Source organism: Gymnoscopelus braueri (genome assembly GCF_963280865.1).
Source record: "Gymnoscopelus braueri genome assembly, chromosome: 16".
Classification (NCBI taxonomy): Eukaryota; Metazoa; Chordata; class Actinopteri; order Myctophiformes; family Myctophidae; genus Gymnoscopelus; species Gymnoscopelus braueri.
In genome coordinates, this window is record NC_137616.1 from 15,329,816 (window position 1) to 15,348,715 (window position 18,900).

Below are 18,900 nucleotides of genomic sequence, written 5' to 3' on the forward strand. Positions count from 1 at the left end.
CACACAACACATGTGTTATGTCTCCGTAGGACTGGGACATCTCTTATTGACCTAATACCTCAATATTTATATTGTGGCGATCATATATATATAGTTGCTGTTGGGCAGAAAGCTCCTATCTCCGTATTCTAACTTTTTGTGTTTTTTCGTAAATGAATGCCCTACTTGATCACACCACAGCATCACACAAAAGCATCAAAAGTAGCAGATCTACAAGCAGATCAATAAGCTCGAAATGCGACACGCGACACGTTTTGAGCTTGTCGATCTGCTATCCTGGTCCAGGTTTCCATCCGACAGAGAGATATATTTATTTATTTTTCAAATATCTTAAAGGCACTACACCATGAATTTAAAAAATAATAATGATATTTAATATCATATTGTTTATGTCCCTCAAACGTTTTTCAAAAGGTTTGAGCCTAAATCAAGCCTCAGATATACTCATTCCAACTAACTTCTCTCTGGCTTATAAAGCACTTTCACCTGCAATACCACATTGTCCTGTTTGGCACGGGGCGCTATTGAGCCAGTTTGTATGCATGTTATCTCCTGGTTCTGTGTGGAAAAAGTAAAAAAAATAAAATAAGAAAGAAATAAGATTGGTTGGAACTGAAAAACGGGAGGTATTGTACCCGACGTGACGTCACGTCAGGGACCAAATCAGTTTGGCCTGTTTTGAGACCAATTTACAGAAAACCCCAGATTTGCTGTGAAAGCCTGAGTGTTCAAACTGGGGTATTTTGGGGGATAGAAGAGAGGTAGGGGAGACCAAAAACACACAAAAAAGAAGAAAAAGTTAAAATTCATGGTGTAGTCCCTTTAAAGAAAATAAAAAATAAACAACATCTATTTACATACATATATTTGTGTATGTAAAATTGTCAGGTGCCTGTACGTGTGAGGTATGTTTAACCCATTAAAACCGGGAAAGCATCTGTGGACTCACAGCGTGTCACTTCGTGCCGCGCTGCAAGCTTGTACATCTGCTATTTTGGAAGATTATTGAAAAATGTGTGAGAAGTATTGATTTAGAAGTCATTTGTAGAATCCTTAGGTCTTAATGGGTCAAATATATAGTATAGTAGGTGTGTGAGGGGTGCTATGTTTGATTGTGCGTGAGTAGCTAATATCAGTCCATTGCATATACTTTCCAATTCATATAATCTCCAGATGCACTGTGTAAGAGAACACACACAAGGTGTAGCAGGTCAAAGTGCTATATTCAGGTTGAGTGCAGCACTTCAGAACGGCATCAAGCATGAAATAACAGGAGAAAATATAACTTGGCATGTCTATCTGCCCCTAAGCTCTTCCTGTTTCTATTCCCAACCCACCTAGAGTGGAACAGCTTACATACAGTACAAGAACAGATGCCTTTTCACAAACACCTGTGTGCACACAGGTGTTTGCACGCACACACACACGCACGCACGCGCGCACACACACACACACACACACACACACACACACACACACACACACACACACACACACACACACACACACACACACACACACACACACACACACACATACATATACATATACATATACTGTATACACATTTACACACACACACACACACCATTACTCCTTCTCACCCAGTAACTGTCTTCATGTCTCTCTCACGTTTCTCTCACACGCATGAGTGCAAACACACATGCACCAACATGCAAACAAACATGTAAACATACACACACAGCAAGGAGAGAGAGAACCCAGTGGTAATTCTCAGGTTGCTTGTCTGAAATAGATGAAACAATTCAGAGAGCTGCGGTTGGCCTCTGGCTGTACCACACTCACTACCTCTCACGTGAAGGAGCTGTGAATAATTCAAATGGTTTTCCTTTCCTCTTTGTACGTCTCACTCTGCCAGCGACCGCTCCGCACAAGAGCCATCACTGCGTACGCTTTTACTGTTTTCTGTTTTGTTGTTTTTGGCGGTAGAGGAGAGGAGAGTGCAGGTGTATCACCAGATGTTGCTCACAGTCTCTCGCTCTCTGTTGTTGTTTTTTTATATACTGTGTTGTTGCCAAGTTTCATGTTTTTTTAATGTGACCATTGAGTCTGTTGATGCGCAGTCATGCAGTAGGTAATTTTATTCTGAGTAAAAACAAGGGTATGGCCAGTAGGAAACAAGCCAGTTCCTAAACTGATAACGATGTTAAAAGTCTTTTGACGTGGATGAAGGCTGTGTACGCACAGCGCTGCTAAATAAAGCCACAGGTCGTTCATTCTGTTGTGGATATTCTGTTATAAGCAGAACGCTACACTTTCAGAGTTAACCACTTAAACCATATATACTTTTCTTCCTGTCACACCAAATCTCTTCACCGAAAATAGACGATCTACAGGCGCACAACACATCGCAACTACACAACGTGCTGTGAGCTTGTAGATCCGATCATTTGTTTGTCTATTATGACATGCCCAGAATAGTGACGCTTGGGTTCAAGTGGTTAAATGAAAACATTGCATTTTACTGTGTGGCCTTTTGCCACAACATCCTGCCTCTGTTTGTGGTGATTATCAAAATACCACTCACTGAGACCAAACAATGTCTATTGAGTCATTAAAGACAGGGCACAGTGCAGTAAGAAAGAATGACTCTGTCATGTGAAGTCAATTAGCATTGTGGGACGCAGGTCTCATGTCCACTCATGGGACCAGCCCACCACGTTGCCTTCTGTTCAAACATCAAATGTTGAGTGAGCTTGGAAGTTCTCCGTCTTCAGGGAAAGGGATTGATGCCGTACGTGAATGTGCGAAAGAAAGATGCTGGTGCGGAAAGCACAAACTAGCAGGCCAGATGACAGGAGACGCCAATGGAGGGCTCGTCTGAGGACGACGTAGAGAGAGAGTAGGGCACTGATTCTCAACCTTTTTTATTTCAAGGGCCCCCAGTTTGATAATCATTAGGCCACGGACCCCCATTTGATATGATCTATGGGACCCCAATCTACACGGTAAAATCCTCAGTGTTGATTTAACTCTGAGAGTGCAAAAATTAAACCAAACTGACCCATAAGGGTATCTTTGATGACTATACCTTTATTCAGTTTTTTGTTTGTTGTTAATGAAAGTATAATTCATTAGAATCAGTAATTTAGTCATAGCTTTTAATTTACACAACCAATCACGATACCTATTTCTAGAAAGAGACATTGTTTCGTCTTGGTGAATTGTAATGTGACAAAATGTAATAAAACCAGCAATGTAGTTTGTACAAGGTGAAAGACAATCCCCCTATGCTCGAAGAAAAGTAAAAGCAGTACAATATAATACATCACAACATCAAGTTACGCAAATACAATACTTTGCATATGGTCACTGTCGGGCAGAAACCTTGTATCTCCATATCTTTATTTTTATGTTTTTTCATGAATTAATGTCTTATTTTATATTTCATTGTATGACAGTGTTGCGTAAAAGTAATGAAAATAGAAGCTCTACAACCTTCATCTTAAACAACATGTTGCCTTGCAACACGTTGCGACATCGTAGAGACTAGGCCATTGTTGTGACCTTGTAGATTATCATGAGAATGGTCTCTGTTGCTTCCTACTGGCCCCTGTGGTTCAGGTTTAGAAGGCTTGGCACAGTGCCTTATCTGTCTGTACCACCCCCAGCCAGTGTTGCCATGTCCACTTATTATAAGCGACTTTGGGCTTCTTTTTCTATAAAGTTGTTTGTAAATATTGGTGGTTGCGTTTTTTGGGGCTTGTTTCTAAAGTATAGTAGCTTATTTGGGCTTTACCAGAACCAGTGGTTCTCAAATATTTTCATTTTCATTTTTCAGATCTACAAGATCACAATGCGACGCGTTGTGGGCTTGTAGGTTGGCTATTTTCAATAATACTGTATACACGAATCCACAGACGTGCTGCCTGTAGGCAGACATAGCTGCGGTGTCCGCACCGCGACACCGCAGCCTACAGGCAGCGCTTCTGTGGATTAGTCTATACAGTATTATGTTTAAAGTGCTCATGTGGCCTAGAAGCTTCGTTTGGGCTTGTTTTCTTAGACCTGGTTGCTTATTTCTCTCACAAAATCTGGCAGCACCACCCCCAACAGAGACATGGCCATAGATGACCCACCACAACATCTGTGTGTGTGTGTGTGTGTGTGTGTGTGTGTGTGTGTGTGTGTGTTTGTCCCCCCAACAGGGATAATATGGCTTATGATGTCATGTCACACAACAACGCATTAGATTGCTTTCACGGGATGGGCGTTTGTGTGTACATTTGTAAGTGTGTTCTCATGTGCATGAATATTCGGGCGCGTCATCTCGTGTTTGTGTGTACATTTACTCACATTTGCATGTTGGGTATCTGAGCATCTGTCTGTGCATACATGCAGCTCTCAACAAACAGCTGAGTCTTATGCTGGGAGGAGGAGATGCATTCACATGCATTCAATCCTGCAGTTAATCTGTCACGCAAATCCTGCGTAATAAGAGCAATGCAGTTGCATTCAGTAGTAATCCTTTGTGTGTTTCTATTGGAATAGAATGGGTGCACTGGGGTCAAGCTGAACCACACTACATCTGACATACAGAGACACAGAGATGTCAGCTACATTATTTAAATATACTGTATACTATTTAGTGCAGTGATTCTCAGCCTTCTCAATCCCCCACCCCATATTCTGTAGTTGTATTTGCTTGTGCATTTATAATAATGCAGAAACTGGTGAGATTAATAAATAAAAACAACAAGGGGCCTATTAAATATCTCACCAAAAAAACGAAAAACAAAGGGCAGAAAGTAGAAAACAATCAAATGCAATATGTACAACATGTAATAACATCTCAGCTGGAAAGGAAATTGTGAATGATGAGAAAGTGCAATGTCAAAATGGAGTATTAGAAAATGATCCTGATAAAGCCTTGTAGCGATTGTGTGTGTTTGTCAGGGTGTGTCAGTGTGGTGGATGAAATGTGCTATGTTGGCTACTGTGTAGGTGTAGAGGTTAGTTTGATGCATAATACATTATATCAATACACACACACACTTTAATGCTCACACACTCTCGCACTATACACACACACACATACAAAAGCAAATGCCCACACAAAGCAAAGGTCCATCAGGAGGCTGCAAAGGCTTACAGTTCCTGTCTATATTTATCTTAAAAGCTTCTCCTGCAGGCTGTGTCCTTTACTCACTTTACCACACAACTCACTGCTACAGTTCGCTACCCCGACCTACACACACATTCCCGTACAACACTGTTGTAGCTGCGGTTGGCTAGAAACAGATGGGATTTGACAAAAGAACGGAGGCTTAGGCTGAGTTCCCAGTTTCATGTAGCTATTTTCTGACTGAGTTCAGGCTCAGTAATGGGAACACACTTTATGTACGGTGAGTTGCACCCAGTACTGCAGCTCACTGTGCTACTACTCTGGATGTTTAAATGGGTATGTCAAATTACTCATTGAGTTGAATGCCTTAAGGGACGCTATGACAGATCTGAGAAGAACTTTCTTTTTGCAGTGATTTAGTGCTGCAACTATCAATTATTTTCTTAGCGATTACGCTACTACTTTTTTTGACTAGTTGAATAATCGAGAAGCATGTCTTTTTTTCTTCTATTGATCAACGAATCAATGCAAAAAAAAACGAATAGATTTTTTATAATCTACTAAATTGATTAGTCTGATTGAGGAGTCTCTCGAGCCCTACACTTTTTGAGCTTGTAGATCAGCTGCTGTATCTTCACTAATATTTTTTATAATCCATTTAATCGATTAGTTTGATTTACTGATGCACCCCTACAGTGAATCTGTTTTTCTTATCTCCATCTGAGCCTGAGTAATGAGCCTCATCAGTGGTAGACCACTAGGGCTAGGCTCTCTGCGTTTGTCTGGTCCACCCATAATGAGAGAGAGAGAGAGAGACAGACTGAAAGGATAGCGATAGAGGGAAGGATTGATGGAGACAATACGAGAGAATGAGCAGAGTGCTTCTGGAGCTAGCAGCTAACTATGTCAGATAGACGTATGGGTGGGATTACTCACAGTTATATCCCATCCATAACCTGATCCTGACGTCTGTCATTTCATTAAGCAGCTGAGAAGAGCACAGTGGAAACTGTGCCACGGAGCTTGCATATCGTCGCTGTCGGGCAGAAAACCTCAGAAAATCTCCATGTTCAACTTTTTATGTTTTTTTCCGTAAATGAATGCCCTTACTTCATCCTGCAAGAGTGTCACACAAAAGTAGTGAAATAAAATGGGAACGGTTTTGGGACATACAAGGTTTCCACCCGACAGCAACGATATCTGTACAGGAGCACGGCACAGGTGCTCCCTTTGCAAGGATTTCTTACTTGAGTAAAAGTATCAATACGGCAATGTAGAAATACTCTGTTAAAGTTAAATAAAAAATTTACTTGAGTAAAAAGCACAAAAGTATTGGCACCAAAATGTACTTTTAAAGTGCCAAAAGTAGAAAGTACTCATTATACAGAATGTCCCATTTCACAAGTTTTCAAATGTATGAAAAATCTTTTGAAAATAGTAGATCTACAAGCTCACATCGCCACGCATTGTCGTGATGAGTAAATGTACTTAGTTACTGTACACCACTGGAGAGGGATAGAGGGATGGCACTGTGTCAGCTGCCTCTGTGTTTATGCCTCCAGCGTAAAGCTTGCTCGGTAGTTGCACTGATGAGGGTGAACACACACACACACACACACACACACACACACACACACACACACACACACACACACACACACACACACACACACACACACACACACACACACACTGATGTGATAATGTCCACAAGCGTGAACTTACGTCAGACATGTACATACTGTAGTGTGCATGCATGACTCAATAACAGTAAAGTGCACGGCTATCATAGTTGCCTGCAGACAAGCTCACACGATACGGTCTACTCTTCTACTCCCTTCCACACGACTCCAAACAACCGCTCTATAACGTTAACCCAATTCCTTAAGGCATTAATGGAGGAAGGGAGGGGTTACATCTTTACTTGCATTTTATTTCACTGTCATTGCTTAACATTAGTAAGGCGCTGGCGAAAGGGCCTTTCTGTGTAGAGTTTGCATGTTCTCCCCGTGTCTCCTAGGGTAGGTACCCTCACAAAAACATGCAGTAATCCTGGTCACTATACTGCCTCCCCCTGGCCAGCCGGGGCGCCTGATGGAGGGGAAGGGAACTGGTTGGAATAACGTGTTCCTTCCACGCGCTACGTCCAACCAGGGAAACTCTCCCCTGTCAGGTGACAAGAAGGTCAGTTGGCTCTCATGCATTGAAGGAGGCATGAGCTCGGCCCTGGCCTCCCTAGGTTGGCAGAGGGAAGGTAGTGACCAGGATTACATAGACAATTGGCACTGGGTGTAAAAAATAGGGTTACAAAAATCGTGGGATAAAAATTTAGATAAAAAAAAAAAAAAAAACATTAGTAAGGCGCATTTGGGGCTTAGAGTCAGTACACTACACACACACACACACACACACACACACACACACACACACACACACACACACACACACACACACACACACACACACACACACACACACACACACACACACACACACACACACACACTAAATCTATTCATCCCTGCATACGCAGCAAAATCTGGATTAATTTAACGCTGAGAGTGTGAAAATGGACCCGTAGGGGTTTTACTGTGTACGCACAATCCACAGTAAAAGCCTCAAAAAAGCCTTTATGTCCATTTGGTTGCATTTGTACACTCTCTGAGTTAAATGAGAACTCAGGATTTTACAGGGTAGTCACACCCTCACTGGAACTCTCAAGCAAGTCTCTTCAGGCACAGTTGACTCCCTGGAAACCAACATGAAAGACTACTTTTCTGAAACAAATAACGCGCCTTTGAATGAAAGCACATAATGTCTTTGACATGGGACGCTTAATTGTTTTGTGATGGAAATTATATTTTTACAAAATGTTGCAAGCAAACATTATGGCGTTAGTGCTTGCCACATGCACTAGTGGACTATTTTCTTATTAATTAATTTGACCTACATTTGTCATAGTTTTATCAATCAATTGTACTGGTAAATATGGTCTCAGGTAGCTCCTTTGTTTGTGACTCTATATTGTATGCCTGTTTCTTGTCTGTTTTTATGGTGCCCTAAAGGCCAGAACGCACCAATATCGCAACTCCTTGCAGCAAAACAGTTTTAAGGCCAGTCCACACCAATGCAACTCCTAATTGATAATGGTTGCAAGTAGTTGCATTGGTGTGGACTGGCCTTTAATCTAATTGCCCTGATGGATTAATAAAGTGGTATTGTTCTGTCTTTTAATCCCTTATCCCAGGGGTTCCCAATCTTTTTCAGCACGAGACCCAAAAGACATGTCTCCCCGGGACCCAAGCCCCCCCCCCCCTTAAAAAGAAAATGACATTTATTTGTGACACATACAAATAAGTCTGCGACCCATGTTTGGGAAACACTGTCTCATGCTGTGTGTTGTTCCTGTAGGTGGAGAGGACCAAACGTCCAGACCTGGTCTTATTCCTGGTCAAGTACCTCATGATGCTGACCGCCGGCATCCCCTCTGTCTTCTGGATCGGCAGCAAGAAGACCTGCTTCGAATGGGCCAGCTTCTTCCATGGCAAGCGCCGCCGCAAAGAGTACGTATTAAAAACCATCCTGCATGGACGTTGTGGTTATTATTATTGTACATTGTTGTCAGAAATGTCACACGGCAACGTAACATGTAGCAGATTTCAGTTATCATTGTGATATTGCAATTTATTTTTACCGCCTGTCTGGTATTCCAAGCAGATTAACCTAAGCCCTATATACTTTGTCGTATGACGAATAACGAAAATAGCGGATCTACAAGCTCGTTTTTGATTAAAATGGTTAAACCATTAAATCCGTGTAAGCATCTGTGTCATTTTAGATTTTTGCGTGGGCTATTCAAAAATAGCAGATATACAAGCTTACAGCACGTCACTTCGTGCCGCGCTGCGAGCTTGAATATCTGCTATTTTTGAACATTTTTGAGTGTGAGAACTACTGATTTAGAACGCATTTGTAGAATCTGCCTCAGGTCTTGATGGGTTAAAATGCTGGTTTACAAATACTGTTGTGACTGCTTCCTGTGTTGAAATGAAAAGGTGGTGTGAACGTTGTGGGACGTCTGCTGTGAGGCTGGTTGACATGGCTCCAGGTTCTGTGTAGTCCTAGTGACCGCAGACCCCTCTCTGCACTCACTCCCACCTCCACCCTCCGTGTATTCAGAGCATTAACTCCCTCTCCCGCCCCTTGCTCCACCCGCTCCTCCTTCCTGTTCTTCCACGCCGCCCCGCGCCCCACCACCTTCCCCCTGTCTCTCACCACCCTCCTGCGTCTCTCCCTGCCCTCCCTCCCTCCGCTCCCCTTCTCCTCCTCCTCCTCCTCCGATTCATGCGTCTGCACCTCCTCCCCCTTTCCGCCTCCTGCCCCTCCCTCCGTTAGCCGGATGGTGAACGAGAGCCGCCAGGTGCTGCGGGAGCCCGACTTCGCCCAGCTGCTGCTGCGGGACCCCAACGCGCCCATCGTGAGGAAGTCGCGGGGCACCTCCACCCAGGGGACGTCCACCCTCGCCTCCTCCACCCACCTGGCCATGCTGGACGAGCCGCCCAGCGGCAGCACCAGCCGCGCCGGCTCTGTCCGCAGCGCCCGCTCCAAGATGAGCAGCTACCACGGCAGCCTCCACCGCTCCCGAGACGGCAGGTAGGGAGCAGCGTGAATGCATGGGGGTGGATGTCATGACGGGTGGGGATACACGATGTGTACTGTAGCGTGTAGCATGGCATTTCTTTTAATGTTTTTTACATTGGACGACATAGTGTAGCATGGCATATTTTTTTAATGTTTTTTACATTGGACGGCATAGTGTAGCATGGCATTTTTTTTTAATGTTTTTTACATTGGACGGCATAGTGTAGCATGGCATTTTTTAAAAATGTTTTTTACATTGGACGGCATAGTGTAGCATGGCATTTTTTTTTTTACATTGGAGGTGTTTTTTTTACATTGGCCACCAGTTTAGTACCACTTACACACCACTCTACCCACTTCATTGTAGTGGAAACCGTTGCTGTGGTGGTCGGTGTGGGGTGGGCCTAGGTAAGTCCATGCATATGGAAAGGAGGCTATAGTGTAGCATAGCATTTAAAAAATATATTTTTTCACATTGGTGGACATAGTGTAGCATGGCATTTTTGTTATGGTTTTAACATTGGACGACATAGTGTAGAATGGCATTGTGGAAGTGGAAGTAATGACAGGTGGGGATACACAATGTGTCTGCATGGGGGTGGATGTGATGACAGGTGGGAAAATCCTATGTGTGTGTTCATGGGGGTGGATGTGACAACAGTTCAGGACAATTTGATGACAGGTGGGGATACACAATGTGTATGCATGGGGTGGATGTGATGACAGGTGGGGATACTCAATGTGTTTGCATGGATTTGGCTATGAGGGTGGAGGTAGGTGTCTAATAAAGGTCAAATGGCTGAGAATGTGACATCTGTGATGGCTCTATCTGCGTCTATTGGACTCTAAATGGTGATTTATACTTAACGTTGTTAAATCAAGGGTAACATGTACTCCTCTTCCTCACAGATACACCGCCTGCAGTTTCCGGGCTGCAGAAGACCGGCTACCCTATGGAAGCATGCCTCGCCTCAACGACCAATCACTGTCCAAAAACTGCAGCACCAACCGCCTGGACAGCCTATCACGACACGGCTCCACCCAGCGACTGGAGAGTCAATCGCGTCACAGCAGCATCAGAGACCTTAGCAACACTGCCCACACCATTCAGAGTGTTCCTGGAAACGGAATCCACAGGGTTCTTGAAGAAGATGGTGCCACGGCCTGAAGTGGAGAAGAACTAGAAAAGCTTCAGGCAGCAAAGAACAGAATGAACAGGTGATGTCAAGGATGGAATGAGACATCCCTTTGGCACATCCACGTAAATCTAATGAGATTGGGTGGATGAATATAAGTTAGTGGAAACGACAGCCTTTTCTCTGTTTTACGACTGAGCTAAGGAATGTGAATGTCCCCATAATAAGCTAGAGGGAAATGGGTTCAAGTGAACGCATACTGACTCTACTATACAAAGTAATATACAAAAGTAGATCAAACTAAATTTGCAGCAAATTTGTTTACAGTTATCTCGTCCTGACAGATCTTTTCAAGATAAGGAGCTATGAGATGAAACATTGCCGGGAATGTTATAATTTGTTCAAAGGTTAGCAGAGCATGAGGCTTAATATACAGCGAGCCAAACCGATGGAACTGCCCGTGTCTTGACGCCTTAAAACGTCCCCCAAGCTTTACTGAAACAAAGGCACTTGGCTTTGTCCAAAAATAATTTAGATAATTCAAGCATATCTTTCTCCCTTTGTCTTACAACGGAAGAAAGATCATTTTACTGTGATTCTTTTGGGAACCCTTTGCCCTAGGTTGATACATGGATATATGAACTTGAAGATGACTACAACTACAGTTGTTGGACCTATGCTACTGAGCCGACCAAGAAAAAATGTGACTTAACTCTTATCAAGAGACTACACTTGTGGATTGTCTTTCCTAGTACTGTATGAAAATCTGTATAAAGGATTCTAAATGTGCTCTGAATGAAGGAAAACTGCTTTGAGAACCTTGGACACTTGATGAGCCTTTTCTTATCATCTGTACATTCCAGCACTCAGGGGGGCTTAAAACAGGGTATTTCTAAAAGACTTTTGCCATGTCATCACTGAAGGTTGGCATTAGAAAAGAATGCATTGTGTGTTTCAAATATTTCTCATCTGCAATTATTTGCCTTTGTTAAAGAACTGCAAGTGAATTTGACTGAAAGATTTATTTTCCACAAATCTGTCAACAGTAAAGTTGTTATCATGGAATATTGAGCAAACATTTTTCCACAAGTTAATGTTTCACACTAATGACAAGAGTCGAGTCTGTTGAGGTTATCTTTATTAATTGGCTGTTTTCGTTGCACTTGATATGATTCCAGTTGGCCAAGATGTGTATTTATCCATGCCAGAAGGGAAAGCGGCATTTTAAGTTTGGACTGGTTTCTTGGCCATTTTTTTATTCAAGGGCTGTCTTGGAAAATAACTCCTGCCTTACAAATGAAATAAGATAGCCTGCGTTTTTCGCCCCTTGAATTCATGTAGACTTGTCAATAGTTTGTCCCTCTTTACAAAAGTGTATCCTTACTTGTAGATAAAACGTTAGCCCTAAGTTTTTTCTAGTGGCATATGTGGATAGATGAAGAACATTTGAACCTTTGTGGGTGTGAAATTTGTGAAATTTGTAATAAAGTTTTCTGAAAACATGGCAAATGGGTTAGAGAAATATATAACCACACAGATGCTGAGCTCATATTCGTAACAATTCTCAATTTTATTGAAATGTTCATGGGAGTCATGACGAGTTCTCCAAGGGACTGATCCCGAGTTCATGGGTCCCCCCTAATCCTACACTGTAAAATCCTTAGTGTTAATTTAACATTAGTTGCATTTGCACACTCTCCGAGTAACAAATGGATAATTTGAAACTGGATTATACTGTCTCTTTTCACATTTATAGAACACTCAGTGACTGGAACTTTGTTAGTGAGTGACCCACAGCCATGAATGTCATAAGAACTTAGAAATTATTCAGCTGGAACAGGGGTAAAGTTCCTGCCTACCACCGTGTGCAAAGCCTCTGTGGTTCATCTTGCTTAGCCAGGTGTTAACACAACCTCAGACAAGAGATAATTCAGCAAGAGAGAGAGGGATGGGGAGAGAGAGAGAGAGCCTACAGTATTTCCCCCATGCAATAACATGCCCAATGCCAAGGCACTTGTGGCCAATGCCACAAGTTTGATGGAATGCATTGTAGCCAATGGGATCCAGGGGGAGCAGTTTATAAATAAAGTATTTCTGCAGGATTGCGACCCTTGTAAAATACTCGGTCTAGCACAGTGTATGTAGCATGCTGTCAGTATCATGGTCAGTATCATGTCGGTGTCATGACGGTATCATGGTAAGTATTATGTCAGTATCATGTCGGTGTCATGTTACTATCATGTCGGTGTCATGACAGTATCATGGTAAGTATTATGTCAGTAGTATCATGGTAAGTATCATTACAGTATCATGTCAGTATGACGACAGATTGAAGACGCAAGAAAGACTATGCAGATACGGGAAGTAAACCAGAGATTGTGTGTCTTGCCAAATTATGTTGCACGAGTCTTGTTTTTTTTCAAAGAAAAGTACCAAGTACCAAAGTAGAAATGATTTAATGACATCTTTTCAACATTTAAGGTTGATCCACCATCAATCTTCAACCTTAACCAAAAATCGACGTTGATTTAACAACTTTTGCTATCTGGGGTGGTACTTTTTCAAAGTTAAAATACAAAAGAAAGTAAAAGCACCAGTGTTACCTAGGTTGAGATGCTGTAGTGGTCTGAAGATCAGACTTTCATAGCAGAGGTTCCATGTAATGTTCGAATCCCAGTCCTCCTACAGTTCATTGCTGGATTACTTTGACATTTTCCATGCTAAAATACAAAAGAACAACTCAAAAGCACTAGAAGACACCTGCTGAAAGGTTGCTGGACAATATATAGAGGATGAAATGCATAATTTATTAAATAATATAAAGGTAATATCAAATACATTGTAAAATATGAGAGACATGACGCTTTATTAGCAAGACAGTCTTTTATATATTATTCCTCATTTTGCTGGTTTCCCCTGAAACCCCTTTACTGTTACAGAGTAGAACTGCCTTAGAATCTCTGCTGATGATGTCACAGGTAGTTAATAGCAATCATATCTTAGATTTATTGAATTTAGAGGGGGTGGGGGGGATTTTACCATTTCGTAATTCACCCATCCTATTAGCGTTTTGCGACGACGTCGTATCGACGTTGTAAAAGACGTGTCTTTTCAACAGATATCTCTTTGCCCACTGGGCACAATACAACGCCCATACGCCGTGCATACGCCGTCCATACGACGTCCGAGTCAGACCTCAGTCAGCAGCTGTTTTGCAAAAAATACCTTGAAACGACGTCGACTCGCGTCTGACTCGGACGTCGTTTGGACGGCATATGCACGGCGTTTGGGCGTTGTTGTAACTTGTATGTGTGCCCAGTGGGTAGAGACGTTTGTTGAAAAGACACACGTCTTTGTGCAACTTCAATTATGGTTTTTTGATTGCATTTTAAGTTTTAGATAGCTTTTCCCAACCCTGTAGCCTAAGTGAACGGTGAACACCAGTGATATTGTAAGTTTATTAAGTGGAATTCATAATTGTCAATTATTGTTTCCCCCTTCCTAAATGTAAGGCAAGTTTTAGATTCATCACGCACAAACCTTACATTTCCCCACCAACACAGAAAGAATGCTATCAGTAATTTATCTACATATATATGTATATACACAATACAAATATGCTATGAATAATTACTCTCTCACACAATATCTCATTCCACACAAATTACTGTGGGCTGGTCTCTGTCCACCTAGTGCAGAAAGTAAATAGAGTTAATTGATTGACTGTAACAGCATTTCTCAAGCAGTAGTCTTGGCCTCTAAATGGCTCCCATGTGCTATGACACAAATACCAGCATGTTTTAATGAACCTCAGGGTTACAGAACCACTGAAGGGTATAGTATTTTTATGAGTGGAGGAGATAGTTTGACGGACTTCTCCAACTCTGTTAGCCTAGTATTTAATTACTGTGCAGGCTATTATGTGTGTTTACTCCTGCAGAGATCTGTTTGTCTATCAGAGTGTTCAGAACACTTGACCATTATAATGCCCGAGCTCACTAACTTCTAACTAACGTCAATCACTTCACCGACCGCACTGTGTGTGTGTGTGTGTGTGTGTGTGTGTGTGTGTGCGTGCGTGCGTGCGTGCGTGTGTGTGTGAGAATGCATTATGGTGCAGGGACCACCAGGTTCGGAATGCCCCCAGACCCCTGGACCTCCAGAGGCAAGAGAGGCTGAATCAGAAGACAGTGAGGCTGATGATGGGATCTCATCTGCGGGCTTGGACCTCGGGTCAACCCTGGAGGGTCTGGTCACTGTGGGGATGGGCTGCAGCAAGGCTGGGGAATGACTGGACAGCTAGGTGAGTTGATTTTTCCTGTATAATTTCAATTATTACTAACCATTTAAGCTCTATTTTATGATTCATTGTATGACATGTCACACAAAAATAGCCGATTTATAAGCTCTATAGATCTGCTACTTGTGCTATTTTTGTAAAAAGCAAAACCTTTATTTTTTATTTTTAAAAGATGTTTTAAAATATTCACCCATAGTGAAATGCCAGTACAGGCTGAAAGTGGTTAATATTATCTATTTAGAATTTTGTTGTTATACAGCTATACTATTTAGGTATTTAGCAGACGCTTATCCAGAGTGAAGTAAACACATACACCAAATTCAGAGAAAAAGTGTAGTGCATTAGTAACTTATACATTTACACTTATACACCGTTATATTCACTTATAACGTATTATGTTTTTTCTTGTATTTTATATTCATGCAATTGAGTGAACTCCCCTCTGTGTGTATTTGCTGACGTCCCCTCGAACCAAGACAAACAAGCCTGAACAAGGGGGCGGCCATAGCTGAGTGGTTAGTGAGCCCGCCTAGGGAACCAGCTGGCCCTGGTTGCCCCAGGTTCGATTCCAGGCTATGCCAGCATATGTGCCGATGAAATGAAATTTGTCCCTGAGCAAGACTCTTAACCCCAATTGCTCACAGGTTCTCATTGGAAACAAGACCGCAAGGACTTTCATGAACGACCTGTTAAAAGGAATTATCCTTATCCTTACATCAACCACACAGTCATTTTGTCATTGTGAATATGAGTGTGGGGACATAGCATTGTGCCACTGTCCAAATGTTCCAAATACTTGAGGTCACTCTATTCAGACGGAGCCAAGAGATTCTGGATCAGGGAGTGAGGGTCCATTAATCTTAGCACAGGGTTGGTTGTGAATGTTTTTCATGATATTTATTTCTTTGCAGCTTGGAGATGGTTAGCCGTTTCTTTTTTTCTTCCCAAATTTTGGACTAGAAAGGAATACTTGACCGCAAAACCTGGCTGAGCCGGGTTCTAGTAGTTTCGCTCTTTTTCTCCTCTACACCAAATGTATTCGCCCTAAATAGCCGATCACTTGTTAAAATAAGTGATAAATAGCTCTTTATTCTGATCATGGCTATAGACTACAGAGTGATTGTTCAGTAACAGGGGTGTCCCTGTCTCTCCAGCTCTTTAGTAAACAGAAAATACATTTTCAGTTGGGATACTAATTTTATCAGGTCAGAGAACATACAAGTGTAATTGATGAAACAGAAAAATTGGAACTGGAACACTATAAAATTGAAGCTGGGATTGTGGGATTCGCTCTCCTGCTTGGATAAAATTGGTATCCCAACTTGAAAATGTATTTTCTGTTTACTGAAGAACTGGACAGATGTTACTGAACAAACACTATAACACCCCCTTTAATAGCTGATTTTACATTGGCAGGTTCTTTCAGGAGGATGAAGAGACCCTGGTTCTGACTCAGAGAGATGAGCTGAACAGAACCTATGTAGAGGACAACATGCTGCCTCTAAACACTGTGAGGGTGACTAATTCAAAGGACACCACAGCATCAGCTGCAGAAGACAAACGTGTCCTAGTCCAGATGCATGAGCTGGGCATCGGTGACTCCGGAGCCACCAGGACATCTACCAGTGAAAACGTCCAGTTAGAAAAGCTAACTGCAACCACGGTAGAAGACAGACCATCTCCTGGAAAGGATCGATTCACCAGCATCTTTGGTCAGGAGAGTCCACCTTCTAAAGAGGCCGTCACTGACGGAACTTCTATCAGGCCCAGCACCAGTACCATAGCATCAGCTGTCTCTCCCCAGCTGGGTTCAACGAAACCAGAAGTAACAGCGAAGGAACGCCACCCTCCGCTGAGGTCCACCCCGTGCAGAGAAGAGGTAGCAGTTTGGCCTACAGCGAGGACAAAGCTAGCCCCGATGAGAACCAAACCAATAAGACATCATACCAACGTGCTAGAGAGTTCAGAGAGAGCAGACGGTACCAGACGCTATCTGAGGCGGATCGGGACCACACAGAGAACAAAAAGGCAGCTGTTGGGAGCAGCAGAACCTCCCAGGAGACCCCACACAGCTTGGCTCCTAGGCTGGCGAGCCGTGAGGAGAGAGCAAAGATAGGGGAGAGGGGAGAGAGAGGATTGGAGGGATCCGCCATCCTCTCCACAGACCCACAGGAAGAGGGACCTCCAAGAGGTGCCTGGAGACCTGACTCTGACACCAGTCCCATTCCCACTCTCAGCACCTGGGAGGCAGGCTGGAATGTCATACAGGTAAGCACACAGACGAGATGGCATTATCACAACATACGTAACTGTATATACGCCTGTCTCTGATCCTGTGTCACACAGCCCGGGACAGTGATACAGGATTTGCACCTTGCAGTTGTGGGGGAAGATAAGCACACATCTTTTGGGCTAGGTGCCAAGCTGAGAGCACATCATGTGAAAAATAGATAGACCAGCGCACTGATCTGATCTAGTCCTGTAGAGTTTGGCCACCGCTACAGTTCACAATTACATCAAGAATGGATCAAATGACAGCGTGTTCTTATGGTAGTCATGCTAATAGCTTATTATGCCGTAAACGTTCGTCCATATTCAAACTAGGGGTGGGACGATATATCGATATATCGATATATCGCGATACTTTCTCCCGCGATAAATAATCGATATCCTGCCGAAAAATATCGATATTAAAAAAAAAAAAAAGTTTGTGATACGTTGTTTTTCCTACTCTGTATTTGTGTAATGATGATTTTGAACTGTTTGGTGCTATTTTATGTGTTTATGAATTGAATACAAGGACTATCGTGATATATCGTTGGTGAATTTTCATGCAATATATCGTGATATCGCAATATATCGATATTTTCAGATATCGTGATATATCGTTGGTGAAATTTCTTGCAATATATATAGAATATCGTGATATCGCAATATATCGAACATCGTCGAATATCGTGATATATATTGTTATCGTGGGCCTAATATCGTGATATATATCGTATCGTGAGGTACCCATATCGTCCCACCCCTAATTCAAACAGTTGTCTCTGAAAATTGAATAACGGAGGTGTAATGGACCAGTGTTTCTGTGTCCATAGAGAATACATACCAGAGATGTCCACGAGTCTCTGAGCTCGAGTCCGAGTCAAGTCTCAAGTCTTTGAGGCTCGAGTCGAGTCAAGTCTCAAGTCTTTGAGGGTTGAGTCGAGTCGAGTCCGAGTCAAGTCTCGGGTCTTTGAGGCTCGAGTCGAGTCGAGTCTCAAGTCTTTGAGGCTCGAGTCGAGTCGAGTCTCAAGTCTTTGAGGGTTGAGTCGAGTCGAGTCCGAGTCAAGTCTTTGAGGGTCGAGTCCGAGTCAAGTCTCGAGTCTTTTTAAAGTCTTTTTAAAAAATAAAAAAATGGGGGGGGGGGGGCATAGATGTAAAAGTATAGACAGGTCATAATAAATCACATTAGATTCACAGATTAGAGATTTTATGTATTTTCCCCACAATTTATTTTCATTCAAATGAAATGTGATTGAACTTGCACTAATAATGACTTTAGTTGATTTTTCACTCTTTAAAATAGAGTATTTCTTAATTATTAATAATTACAGCTTGTAGATTGGCTATTTTCATGATTTTTAATTGTTTTTAAATAATAATAAAAAAGGAACATACAAGATTTCCACCCGACAGCGATAATATATAGCCAATATGTTTCTGTATCAGTATATGAGTCAGTTTTTGCAGAT

General features: G+C 42.4%; 2 protein-coding genes across 3 annotated transcripts in view; both read left to right on the plus strand.

Moving 5' to 3' along the window:
- The window catches only part of LOC308103175 (frizzled-3-like), a 31,811-nt gene extending 19,497 nt beyond the window's left edge, over positions 1–12,314 (plus strand). Inside the window, exons 7-9 of one of the 2 annotated variants that reach the window (XM_080453067.1) lie at positions 8,498–8,649; positions 9,482–9,739; positions 10,637–12,314. In XM_080453067.1, the coding sequence (XP_080309193.1) occupies positions 8,498–8,649; positions 9,482–9,739; positions 10,637–10,895 (669 nt within the window). In that variant the 3' untranslated portion in view covers positions 10,896–12,314. Of the gene's footprint in view, positions 1–8,497; positions 8,650–9,265; positions 9,740–10,636 lie in introns of both variants that reach the window. The other variant, XM_080453068.1, reaches the window with a different exon arrangement.
- A 2,660-nt stretch (positions 12,315–14,974) lies between these two features.
- Positions 14,975–18,900, plus strand: part of LOC308102829 (vesicular inhibitory amino acid transporter-like) — a gene marked incomplete at both ends in the record, with an annotated part of 18,404 nt that continues 14,478 nt past the window's right edge. Inside the window, 3 exons of the mRNA XM_080452683.1 lie at positions 14,975–15,121; positions 16,590–16,875; positions 16,968–17,431. Coding sequence (XP_080308809.1) covers positions 14,975–15,121; positions 16,590–16,875; positions 16,968–17,431 — 897 coding nt within the window. The remainder of the gene's footprint in view (positions 15,122–16,589; positions 16,876–16,967; positions 17,432–18,900) is intronic.